This window comes from Bos mutus, chromosome 4, assembly GCF_027580195.1.
Source record: "Bos mutus isolate GX-2022 chromosome 4, NWIPB_WYAK_1.1, whole genome shotgun sequence".
In the NCBI taxonomy this organism is placed as follows: domain Eukaryota; kingdom Metazoa; phylum Chordata; class Mammalia; order Artiodactyla; family Bovidae; genus Bos; species Bos mutus.
In genome coordinates this window covers 68,519,190-68,531,535 of record NC_091620.1, presented here as the reverse complement: position 1 = coordinate 68,531,535, position 12,346 = coordinate 68,519,190, and the positions used below count along the sequence as shown (strand labels likewise).

The following is a 12,346-nucleotide window of genomic DNA, read 5'->3' as shown; positions in this document are numbered from 1 at the left end:
ATGGTGACGACTAGCTTCAAAGGAGTAGATCTGATAGAGTGTCTGAAGAACTATGGACAGAGGTTCATAACATTGTACAGGAGTTAGTGATCAAAACCATACCAAAGAAAAAGAAATGCAGGATGGCAAAGTGGTTGTCTGAGGAGGCTTTACAAATAGCTGAGAAAGAAGAGAAGTGAAGGGCAAAGGAGAAAAGGAAAGATATACCCAACTGAATGCAGAGTTCCAGAGAATAGCAAGGAATGGTAAGAAGCCCTTCATAAATGAACAGTGCGAAGAAGTAAACAATAGAATGGGAAATACCAGAGATCACTTCAAGAAACTTGGAAATATCAAGGGAACATTTCATGTGAGGATGGTGCATGATAGAAGACAGAAATGGTAAGGACCTAACAGAAGCAGAAGAGATTAAGAAGAGGGGGCAAGAATACACCAAAGAACTATACAAGAAAGGTCTTAATGACCCAGATAACCACGATGGTGTGGTAACTCACCTACAGCCAGACATCCTGGAGTGTGAAATTAAGTGGGCCTTAGGAAGCATTACTACGAGCAAAGCTAGTAGAGGTGAAGGAATTCCAGTTGAGCTATTTAAAATCCTAAAAAATGATGCTGTTGAAGTGCTGCATTCAATATGTCAGCAAATTTGGAAAACTCAGCAGTGGCCATAGGACTAGAAAAGGTTAATTTTCATTCCAGCCCCAGAGAAGAGCAATGCCATAGATATTCAAACTACTGTACAGTTGCCCTCATTTTGCATGTTTGCAAGGTTATGCTCAAAATTCTTCAAGCTGGGCTTCAAGAGTATGTGAACCGAGAACTTCCAGATGTATAAGCTGGATTTAGAAAAGGCAGAGGAACCAGAGACCAAATTGCCAATATCCTTTGGATCACAGAAAAAGCAAGGGAATTCCTGAAAAAGCATCTATTTCTGCTTCATTGAGTATGTTAAGTCTTTGACTGTGTGGATCCCAACAGTTTGTTAAAACTTGTTAAAGAGAGGGGAGTACCAGACTCCCTTACTGTCTGCTGAGAAACCAGTATGCAGGTCAAGAAGCATGAGTTAGAACCGGACACAGAGTAGTTGACTCGTTCAAAATAGGGAAAGGAGTATATCAAGGCTATCTATTGTCACCCTGCTTATTTAACTTCTGTTCACAGTACCGGGCCTCCCAAGTGGCGCTAAAGGTAAATAACCTGCCTGCCAATGCAAAAGACATAAGAGGTAGGGTTTCTATCTCTGAAAGAGGGCGTGGCAACCCATTCCAATGTTCTGGCCTGGAGAATCCCATGGACAGAGGTGCCTGGCCGGCTATAGCCCATGCGGTCACAAAGAGTCAGACAAAACTGAAGCACCTTAGCATGTACACATGCAGAGTACGTCACGCAAAATGCTGGGCTGGATGGATCATAAGCTGGAATCAAGACTGCCAGGAGAAATATCAATAAGCTCAGATATGCAGAGGATAGAACTCTAATGGCAATGACAGAAGGTGGAGAGGAACTAAAGGGCTTCTTGATGAGGGTGAAAGAGGAGAGTGAAAAACCTGGGTTAAAACTCAACATTCAAAAAACTAAGACCTTGGCATCTGGTCCTTTTGGAAACAGTGAGAAACTTTATTTTCTTGGGCTCCAAAATCACTGTAGACGGTGACTGCAGTCATGAAGATGCTTGCTCCTTGAAAGGGAAGCTGTAACAAACCTAGACAATGTATTAAAAAGCAGAGCCATCACTTTGTCCATAGAGTCAAAGCTAGGGTTTTCCCAAAAGTCATGTATGGATGTGAGAGTTGGACCATAAAAAAGGCTGAGTGTCAAAAAATGGATGTTTTCTAGCTGTGGTCCTGTGGAAGATTCTTGAGAGTCCCTTGGACTGCCCAGAGATCAAACCAGTCAATCCTAAAGGAAATCAGCCCTGAATATTCACTGGAAGGACTGATGCTGAAGCTCCAGTATTTGACCACCTGATGGGAAATGCCGATTCATTGGAAAAGACCCTGATGCTGGGAAAGTGAAAGTGAAAGTTGTTCAGCCCTGTCTGACTTTTTGCAACCCCATGGACAATCAGTTCAGTTCAGTCGCTCAGTCAGAGCCGACTCTCTGCGACCCCATGAATCCCAGCACGCCAGGCCTCCCTGTCCATCACCAACTCCGGGAGTTTACCCAAACTCATGTCCATTGAGTTGGTGATGCCATCCAGCCATCTCATCCTGTGTTGTCCCCTTCTCCTCCTGCCCCCAATCCTTCCCAGCATCAGGGTCTTTTCTAATGAGTCAACTCTTTGCATGAGGTGGCCAAAGTATTGGAGTTTCAGCTTCAGCATCAGACCTTCCAACGAACACCCAGGACTGATCTCCTTTAGGATGGACTGGTTGGATCTCTTTGCAGTCCAAGGGACTCTCAAGAGTCTTCTCCAACACCACAGTTCAAAAGCATCAATTCTTTGGCGCTCAACTTTCTTCACAGTTCAACTCTCAATCCATACATGACCACTGGAAAAACCATAGCCTTGACTAGATGGACCTTTGTTGGCAAAGTAATGTCTCTGCTTTTGAATATGCTATCTATGTTGGTCATAACTTTCCTTCCAAGGAGTAAGTGTCTTTTAATTTCATGGCTGCAGTCACCATCTGCAGTGATTTTGGAGCCCCCCAAAATAAAGTCTGACACTGTTTCCACTGTTTCCTCATCTATTTCCCATGAAGTGATGGGACCGGATGCCATGATCTTCGTTTTCTGAATGTTGAGCTTTAAGCCAACTTTTTCACTCTCCTCTTTTACTTTCATCAAGAGCCTTTTGAGTTCCTCTTCACTTTCTGCCATAAGGGTGGTGTCATCTGCATATCTGAGGTTATTGGTATTTCTCCCGGCAATCTTGATTCCAGCTTGTGCTTCTTCCAGCCCAATGTTTCTCATGATATACTCTGCATATAAGTTAAATAAGCAGGGTGACAATATACAGCCTTGACGTACTCCTTTTCCTATTGGGAACAGGTCTGCTGTTCCATGTCCAGTTGTAACTATTGCTTCCTGACCTGCATACTGGTTTCTCAAGAGGCAGGTCAGGTGGTCTGGTATCCCCATCTCTTTCAGAATTTTCCACAGATTATTGTGATCCATACAGTCAAAGGCTTTGGCGTAGTCAATAAAGCAGAAATAGATGTTTTTCTGGAACTCTCTTGCTTTTTCCATGATCCAGCAGATGTTGGCCATTTGATCTCTGGTTCTTCTGCCTTTTCTAAAACCAGCTTGAACATCTGGAAGTTCACAGTTCACGTATTGCTGAAGCCTGGCTTGGATAATTTTGAGCATTACTTTACTAGCATGTGAGATGAGTGCAATTTTGTGGTAGTTTGATCATTCTTTGGCACTGCCTTTCTTTGGGATTGGAATGAAAACTGACCTTTTCCAGTCCTGTGGCCACTGCTGAGTTTTCCAAATTTGCTGACATATTGAGTGCAGCACTTTCACAGCATCATCTTTTAGGATTTGAAATAGCTCAACTGGAGTTCCATCACCTCCACTAGTTTTGTTCACAGTGATGCTAAGGTCCACTTGACTTCACATTCCAGGATGTCTGGCTCTAGGTGAGTGATCACACCATTGTGATTATCTGGTTTGTGAAGATCTTTTTTGTACAGTTCTTTGTATTCTTGCCACCTCTTCTTAATATCTTCTGCTTATGTTATGTCCCTACCATTTCTGTCCTTTATTGTACCCATCTTTGCATGAAATGTTCCCTTGGTATCTCTAATTTTCTTGAAGAGATCTCTAGACTTTCCCATTCTGTTGTGTTCATCTATTTCTTTGCATTGATCGCTGAGGAAGGCTTTCTTATCTCTCCTTGCTATTCTTTGGAACTCTGCATTCAGATATCTTTCCTTTTCTCCTTGGTTTTCGCTTGGCTTCTATTCACAGCCATTTGTAAGCCCTCCCCAGACAGCCATTTTGCTTTTTTGCATTTCTTTTCCATGGGGATGATCTTGATCCCTGTCTCCTGTACAGTGTCACGAACCTCCGTCCATAGTTCATCAGGCACTCTGTCTATCAGATCTAGTCCCTTAAATCTATTTCTTACTTCCACTGTATCATCATAAGGGATTTGATTTAGGTCATACCTGAATGGTCTAGTGGTTTCCCCTACTTTCTTCAATTTAAGTCTGAATTTGGTCTATAGAGTCCATGAAATTCTCCAGGCAAGGATACTGGAGTGGATAGCCTTTGCCTTCTCCAGAGGATCTTCCCAACCCAGGGATCGAACCCAGGTCTCCCTCATGCAGGCATATTCTTTACCAGCTGAGCCACAAGAGAAGCCTGATGCTGGAAAAGATTGAAGGCAAACAGAGAAAGCAGTGGCAGAGGATGAGATGTTTAGATAGCATCACTGACTCAACAGACATGAATTTGAGCAAAGTCTGGGAAATAGTTTAGGACAGAGGAGCCTGGCATGCTACAGTCCTTGGGGTCACAATGAGTCAGATAAGACTTAGCAACTGAACAACAGGTTGGTTAGTTAATGGAAAAAGAAGAAAAGTTTAAGAAGGGGATCATAAAAATAACATATTTTTAAACATTTTGTTTTAATTTAAAACACACCAAGTAATTCTTTCATCAACTTCTAGGTGAAGCTCTTCATATTAATATGGTTCTCCTGATCGAAGTGCCATGTATTCTTACTTGAATAGATCACACCTTTAATGTTTCATCTGTGGTTTCTAGTGTTTGGGGAGTTAAACACATTTATGAAGCAAACTAATGACAATATCTGTCTCAAGACATTTAAATTTTTTTCTAATTTTATTTAGCCGTCTCATCCATGTCACATTAAAAACTTTTATAGCAGCTCCTTTGTTCAGTTTTAGAAGTGTTCTGATTTTCTAGAAGTAGGAACTCATTTCTTCAGTATCTGGAATATTTAATTTACTAATTAGGGTTTGTGTTCAACAGACATGAAGATTGGGACTAAACACAAGTGGCTTCTGCACATAATTCAGTTCATGGGAACAGAAGTACATGAGTGCTGCCCACCTGGGGGATACGTCAGCTGGTATCACAGAGAGATTAGAAGGGTTATTTTAAAAGCTTCTTCTGTACTGTTCACCGTTTATCAAGTACCTACTAGTTCTTGTAAGATAGTGTGTTAACAGATAATGTGTTATACTAGTAGTGTGTTAAAGCCCCTCCGAACACAAATTCATTTACTCTTCATAGCAACTCACTTGTGCCTTCCTTCCATTTTATAGAGAAATTGAGGCATAGAGCACATAAGGCAAGGGCAGATGACTAGTAGAAGGTGATCCTGAGGCCAAGCCCAAAGCCTGTGAGCCTGAAGCCACTGTCCTCAGCACGCTGACCTATTCAGCAATAACCCCTCTTCTTCATGATGTTTCCAAGGAAGGTGAGGAGAGAGGGCAGTTGAGAGTTCAGGGTCAAGAGAGGGCTCCAATTTTCTCTGACACTTTTTGAAAGAATATGAGAATCTTGCCCAGCAAAGGAATCAGGAAGTAGAACCGGCCAAATAGACAAAGATAAAGAGCTCAAGCAACATGATTCCAAAGAAACTATGAAGAGATTGGGAGACCAAAATTTACTCCAATAAACAAACATTCATTCGATGTTTAAAAAGGATGGCTGTCCTTTGCTTTGTTTTCAAAATGTTTATATCTGTTTCTTTTTTGTGTAAAATTTTTGCTGGTTTGCTTCCTATCAGGATTTCTTTTCCCTAATTTTTTTTTTTCTTCCAACAGATGCTCTTAAAATACCCTTAAGGATTTCAGTGGGTGAGACTGAACCAGGCAACTGCGGTGCTGATGACTTTGAATGTGAAAGCACAATATGTGCTTTAAATATTCGCAAACAGACATCATGGGATGATTTTTCAAAAGCAGTGAGTCAAGCTCTGACAAACCATTTCCAAGCAATCTCTTCTGATGGATGGTGGAGCCTGGAAGACATGACGTTTAGTAGCACCACCGACTCCAGCATTGGGCTCAGTGCAAGCAGTGTGCGATCCATCACCTTAGGTATCAGCAGTCCTGCAATGAAGGGAAAGTTAAATTTCTGGGTTTATTTATGTTTACGGGCTCCCTAACCTGATTCATAGTTCATTGATTAAATACATTCAGAGCTCACTTGTGGCAGCTGCTGGCGCTGGAAACCTCGAGTGTTCATAATGCAGCCATTACATAATGTTGCCTGTTGGTACAAAAATGCTTTTACACCTCAAATAATACCCAGAGAGTGAAGAATATGAAAGCCCTTGATGAGGCTTTGTGATTGCACTTGCTATTTTGATAAATGCAAGAAACTAACCACATTGCAGCTGCTTGCTAATGCACAAGCTCTGAACACAGCTCCATGTTTGTACTTGGACTGCGCCAGAGATGCAGAAGAGCAGGAACACCTTACCTTCAGGCGAGAGTTAGAAGAAGCACTTTAATGAAGAGGTAGTCAAGCCTCCCACTTGGGAGGAATCAGGGTGATAACTGGTTGTTTCTGTTTGATGGGACTCTGAAGAATTTAAAAAGATAAGATTTGCCTTCTGGTGAGCATAATACATGTACTATAAATGTTAGTTGTCCTGGTTAGTCTCTTTCCTGTTGAACTCGGAGATCTGACATCTATGGGGAACCTCCTGTGGTGTCAGGACTGTGCTGGGAGCTATATTTATATATAGACCTCACTGAGTCCTTACAGCAGGCTCATTTACAGATAACTAGTTACAAGATAACTTGCCTGAGGTCACACGGCTAAGGAACAAAGCAGTTAATTCTCAAATCCCAGTCTGTCTGATAGGAAAGTCTGTGTATTTTCAATAGCACCATGTTGCAAAAGAAGAGTCAAGATTGAGGAAAGGGCAGGTCTCAGCATGTGATTAATGTATCAGCTTGTATTAGAAAGTGTTTCATTCTGTTCAGACATATACCCTACATCACTCTGAAAATATATACATCCACTCATTTTTGAAGCAGATTATTCACCATTTAATTTTATGGATTGTTACGATCTTAAAATGATTATTACAGAATTATTATATCATTTTAGAAGTACATTTAGAAAAGGAAGTCAAATGATTCTCAGGACCTCATTTGCCCACAGGTGCAGTGTTATTTAAAGTGTGGGTCTGCCCAGGGATCTGTGGTTCTTCTGACTTCCAATAAACGAAGTCAGTGCAGCCCTGCTTTGAAGGAAAAGGCCCTCCGTCATCAGCGCTCATCCGGCTAATCCGGAAACTGGGGGAAGGCAGGTGGTGTTCACCACCGTCAGATCCATGTACTTCTGTGAGCAGCGGGTGCGAAGGCCAGTCTGTTCTGGTGTTCATTATTATCCCCGAGTACTTGGGAACCCAAGTAGCATTTCGTATCTAAAAAAATCATTGAGTTCAGTGGGCTAGGTCTTTAGTTTGGTACCTGGCTGTGGCCACTTGATGATTGGTGACTACAGGCATACCTCAGGGATACTACAAGTTCAGTTCCAGACCACAGCAATAAAAGTTTCCCAATATAAATCATGTCACATGTATTTTTTGGTTTCTCAGTGCAAATAAAAATTACTTACAATACACTGCAGTTTATTAAGTGTACAGTAGCAATGTCTAAAAAACTATACATACTAAATTAAAAACTTTTGCTAAAACGTGCTTGCCATTGTCTGAACCTTCAGCAAGTTATAATCTTTTTGCAGTAGTAACATCAAAGATCACTGATCACAGATCACCATAACATATATAATGAGAGTGAAAACATTTGAAATATTGTGGAAATTACCAAAAATGTGACACAGGCACAAAGTGAGCAAATGGGCTGTTGGAAAAATGGCACTGATAGACTTGATCCATGCAAGATCAAGAACCTTCAGTTTGTAAATAACAATAACTGCAACATGCAAAAAAGCAAGCACAATAAAAGGAGGTATGCCTCCATAATACTGTTATTATGTGTGTCTATGAGAAACTGTACTGGATCAATAACCTAAGCTGGATTAAAGGGACCAAGGGCAACAGAGAAACAGTGAGTTACAGGTGAGCTATATGTGCATTTTGGGGGCGTGCAGAGGACAGGCATTTAGGAATTCATCTATGGAAGGAAGGGATGAATGTAAGTGCTTATGACTGCTCCCTCCCCAGAATGGACACTTACAGAGCGGGGCCGTTTTTTCTGAGCAAGAGTGAGCAGAGAGCCCAGACTGTGAAAGGTTTGATATATTCTGAGCCCCTGAAGTTGCCTGTGAATCCAAAATGTGTTGGAAAGGGTATCAGGGACCAGATCATAAAGGATCTCTGGCCTCATTCAACGTGCTCCAGCTTTGTGAAGCAGGCACTGGAGGAACCATGGAAGGGTGTCATGTCCTTTGTTCTTAAAAACTACACCCTGGACATATTGTTTATATTTGCATTCTCGATTTTGTTCAATCCCTATGGCTTGCAGGCCTCCCACTGACTGTCAGTGAAAGTTATGCTGGAGTTAACCCTTTGTGTGACCCTTTCCATAGTCTGTGTCTCTGACAGTCCAAGCTCTAGAGTCCTCTAGGGTCTCACACAGGAGAGTGTACATTGACTCTTATAAGAATTCCTTCTAAGCGTCTCTTGATATTTCCTTTTACCTTTTTTTGAACTAGGAAATGTGCCATGGTCAGCAGGTCAAAGCTTCACCCAGTCCCCATGGGACTTCATGAGAACGAATAAAGCAGAGCAGGTCACTGTGCTTTTGTCAGGTAAGGGTATTCCAAACTGAGGCGATGTTGAGAGTTTGCATCATGAGTGTTTCATGATTCATGATTTTGTCCTGTGTCCCCAAGCCATGCATGCATGACTCCCATTACTGAGTAGTTAGATATTTTTTGAAATATTTGACTAAGGAGAAGAAAAATCAAAAGCCATGTTTTTGACACCTGTGATGATGTCTGTTCTGATCACTGATTGCTGCAACTCTGATTGCATTTCTCATTAGGAAAAAGCTGATGTGCTGATAAGAAAGTGACAGATACCATGTTAAGAGAAGTGTCTTATTGCTGTCAAGTACAGCGTATGACGAATGTGATTATTATGGTACAAGCTAATCTTCAGTGAGCATCTACTGTGTGCTTGGTCCTGCTGTTTACAGAACATGACAAGTATAAGTTCATGTAATCCTTACAACAGCGTAATTAAGATAGGTATCTCTGTTTATCCTCATTTTATGTATAAGGAAGTTGAGGTTCAGAGAGATTGATGTTCTTTTCTGAGTGTGTGCAGCTAGTAAGTAGTATAGGAATTCTCAGTTTCCCAGCCCTTAATGCTAAAAGGCTACTGATTTTATCATGTATTTCCCAGGTTTGGGAATGGAGCTTTTAAAAATTCAGTTTCAACTAATAAAGTTTTATTTGATTATTTGACCTAAGTTTTTTTTTTTTTTTTAAAAAAGCCTGAGACCATTCCAGAAAATTCCTTCAGGCTCGAACGCCATGTTGAGAGAGTGGCAGGCAGCATACAGAAGTGGGTGGATGTGGGGGTCAGAATTTGGGAATGCACCTGTACATTGATGCTGGCAAAGCTAGAACTTCTGAGGATTGGTATTATACATGGCTTATAAGCAGTAGAATATTGAGTCCAGCAATCAGAGAAGATACAAGCTACAGTGTTGGAACCTGGATGTGAAGGTCCTGGTCGTGATTGACAGGGGATAGGTGGGCTCCCCCTGGGGGAGTTCAGGCTAGCTGAGGAACTCTTGGGAGCCACGGCAGGGGCTGTTTCTCAGCCAGTCCAAGGTGTCACAGCATTTTCACGACGGTAAAGGCACACTGGTTCCTCTTGGCCACATGTCAGCTCTGCCTACAGAAGTCAATAACCATCTTGTATCTTACATTCGGCTCTGTTAGGTTTTGATCATTCTTACAATTGACGTGAAGAGCCCATCTTCCTTCTGTGTGTTTCCTTCTCTCAGGGCCTCAGGAGGGCTGCCTCAGTAGTGTGACCTACGCGTCTATGATCCCTCTTCAGATGCTGCAGAACTACCTCAGACTGGTAGGTGGACCTGCCAGGTGGAGTCTTACGCTTCTGGCCCCAGTGAGGATTAGTTGGTTGCACAGTTTTATGCTGAGAGCTGTATGAGCCCCTCCTTCCCCTGTGCTCTGAGCTCATGACCTTTCCAGGGCCCCCTCCCTGGAAAACTGCTGGTATCTTGCCTGGAAATTGCTGGGACCGAGAGACTGCATGTAACCTGCCAACTTTTATAGTTTGGGCAGGAGGAGGGTGTCTTTTCCTAACAAAGACTTGGCATCAAGTAATTGCTCATTAATATGGAAGAGAATGACTGTAGCTATCAAGATGCCTGGCTGTAAACCTACTCAATTTAAAATTAAGTAAATATGCTAGCGTTAGTATTATATTGGTTTGCCACTTCAACAGAAGCAATTATAGCTTGGACAGTACAGAAGTTTATTTTCTCAAACACAGGAGTCCCAGCATATGTGAGGGGCCCAGGGAGGCAGAAGGTGCAGGGTCTCAGGGTCTCAGTTCCATCTCTCTCCCAAGCTCCTTGCCCTTAGGGGTCATGTGTGGGCTTGGTCAGTCAGTCAGTGCTCCCAGGGTCCAGCCTGAGGGAGGAGAGCCAGGAGGGCAAGTCCCTGCCTTTCAGAGAAGCTGCACACACCCTTCCTGCCCAAGGAATTAAACACGTGTTCACACCAAACTGGGAGTGTGGACTTGCTGGGCAACCAGGCATTCAGCTAAAACTGTTATTAAAAGGAAGTTCTGTTATTAAAAGGAAGAAGGGAATATGATTATCAGGAAAGAGTAGCAAATTCTAGATACAAAATGGATAGATTTAATGCTTTGCATTTGTCCAGTACTTATCATGTGCCAGGCAGTATGAGGTAGCCAACACTGTCCATCTTATAGACCAGGAACCTGAAGAAGCAGAGAGGTAAGAATGTGCTCAAGGCCATGAGCCACTTACCACAAACCAGTGAGCGATAAAGCCTTGTGTCAGCAAGTCCCTGACACACACATATGTCTCTGCATGTGAAATGCATCTCAAACTAATATTGAAGGTATAAAATATTGAACCATCATCTTGCCTTAATTTGGAAAGCTTAAAAAAAAAAATGAATGGCTTTGACTCTGAGCCTTTACACAAGTTGTTTCCATTAACTGAATTGATGTCTTTGATCCTGATGGAAAGAAGTTTTCAAAATCTTTCCATTGATCTAGCTAGGTTTACCACTGGCATTGACCTTTCTAAAAACAGCATATAAACATTCAAAGGCTTCACAATTTAGGAGACAGAGTGTCTTCTAAATCTGATACTTTCTCCACCCACCCCACCCCCAGCCCTTCTCTCTCTCTCTCTTTTTTTTTTTTTTTGCTATTTGCTCCTCTCTCTATGAAGGATCAAAGAAAGCCTGAGGGTTACATGGAAACGGGAAAGAAAGCTGTCTTATTCCTTTGCTTCAGTGAAGGTTAAAGTTATGTGACCAACTGGATTTCAGGAATGTGAGTCTAGGCTCTCAGTAAAATCGGTGGGTAGAATCAGGGCTTTTCAATCACCTGTTGAGATGATAAAATGACTAGAAAGGTGATGCAACCAGATTACAACTGTACATTAGTCTTGACTGACTGGCTCAGTCAAATGGAATTTCTGCTAGTCATACTGCATGCATGCTAAGTCACTTCAGTTGTGTCCGACTCTTTGCAGCTCTTTGGACTGTAGCCCACCAGGCTCCTCTGTCCATGGGATTTTCCAGGCAAGAATATTGGAGTGGGTTGCCGTGCCCTCCTCTAGGGGATCTTCCTGACCAAGGGATCGAAGCACTCACTTTAAAATTTAAAGTCACCCTGGTGGCTCAGTTGGTGGAGAATCTGCAAGCCAATGCAGGAGATGTGTGGGTTTGATCCCTGGGTCGGGAAGATCACAGAAGAGTTGGACATACAGGCAAGGATAACAAACACATAGTCATTGTGACTGTTTCTCCTTCTTTGCGTACATGCTAAGTCACTGCAGTGGTGTCTAACTCTCTGTGACCCTATGGACTGCAGCCTGCCAGGCTCCCCTGTCCATGTGATTCTCCAGGCAAAAATACTGGAGTGGGTTGCTGTGTCCTCCTCCATTGTCCTTCTATAAAAGATTATAAACCCTTTATGGAGATTGGCCATCTGTGATGTATTCTTATATCCTGTTTAGTTATTTAATTTGGTTGTTATTTGTTGAGAAGCTCCTAAATGCAGGCAGTGTTTTAGAAACTTAGGATATAGCTATGTATAAGCTGCATTCCTTGACCTCATGGAGCTTACACTGTAAGCTGTGTAAGTATGTGTACAGTATCTGCCCCAGATGGATAAATACATCTGTAACGTGATATCCAGTACTAA

At 42.2% G+C, this 12,346-nt stretch overlaps 1 protein-coding gene across 2 annotated transcripts in view; it reads left to right on the top strand.

Annotated features, from left to right (window-relative positions):
- Positions 1 to 12,346, top strand: part of CTTNBP2 (cortactin binding protein 2) — a 168,141-nt gene that overhangs the window by 117,470 nt on the left and 38,325 nt on the right. For both annotated transcript variants that reach the window (XM_070369594.1, XM_070369595.1), the window contains 3 exons: positions 5,748 to 6,023; positions 8,617 to 8,712; positions 9,921 to 10,000. In XM_070369594.1, the coding sequence (XP_070225695.1) occupies positions 5,748 to 6,023; positions 8,617 to 8,712; positions 9,921 to 10,000 (452 nt within the window). The remainder of the gene's footprint in view (positions 1 to 5,747; positions 6,024 to 8,616; positions 8,713 to 9,920; positions 10,001 to 12,346) is intronic.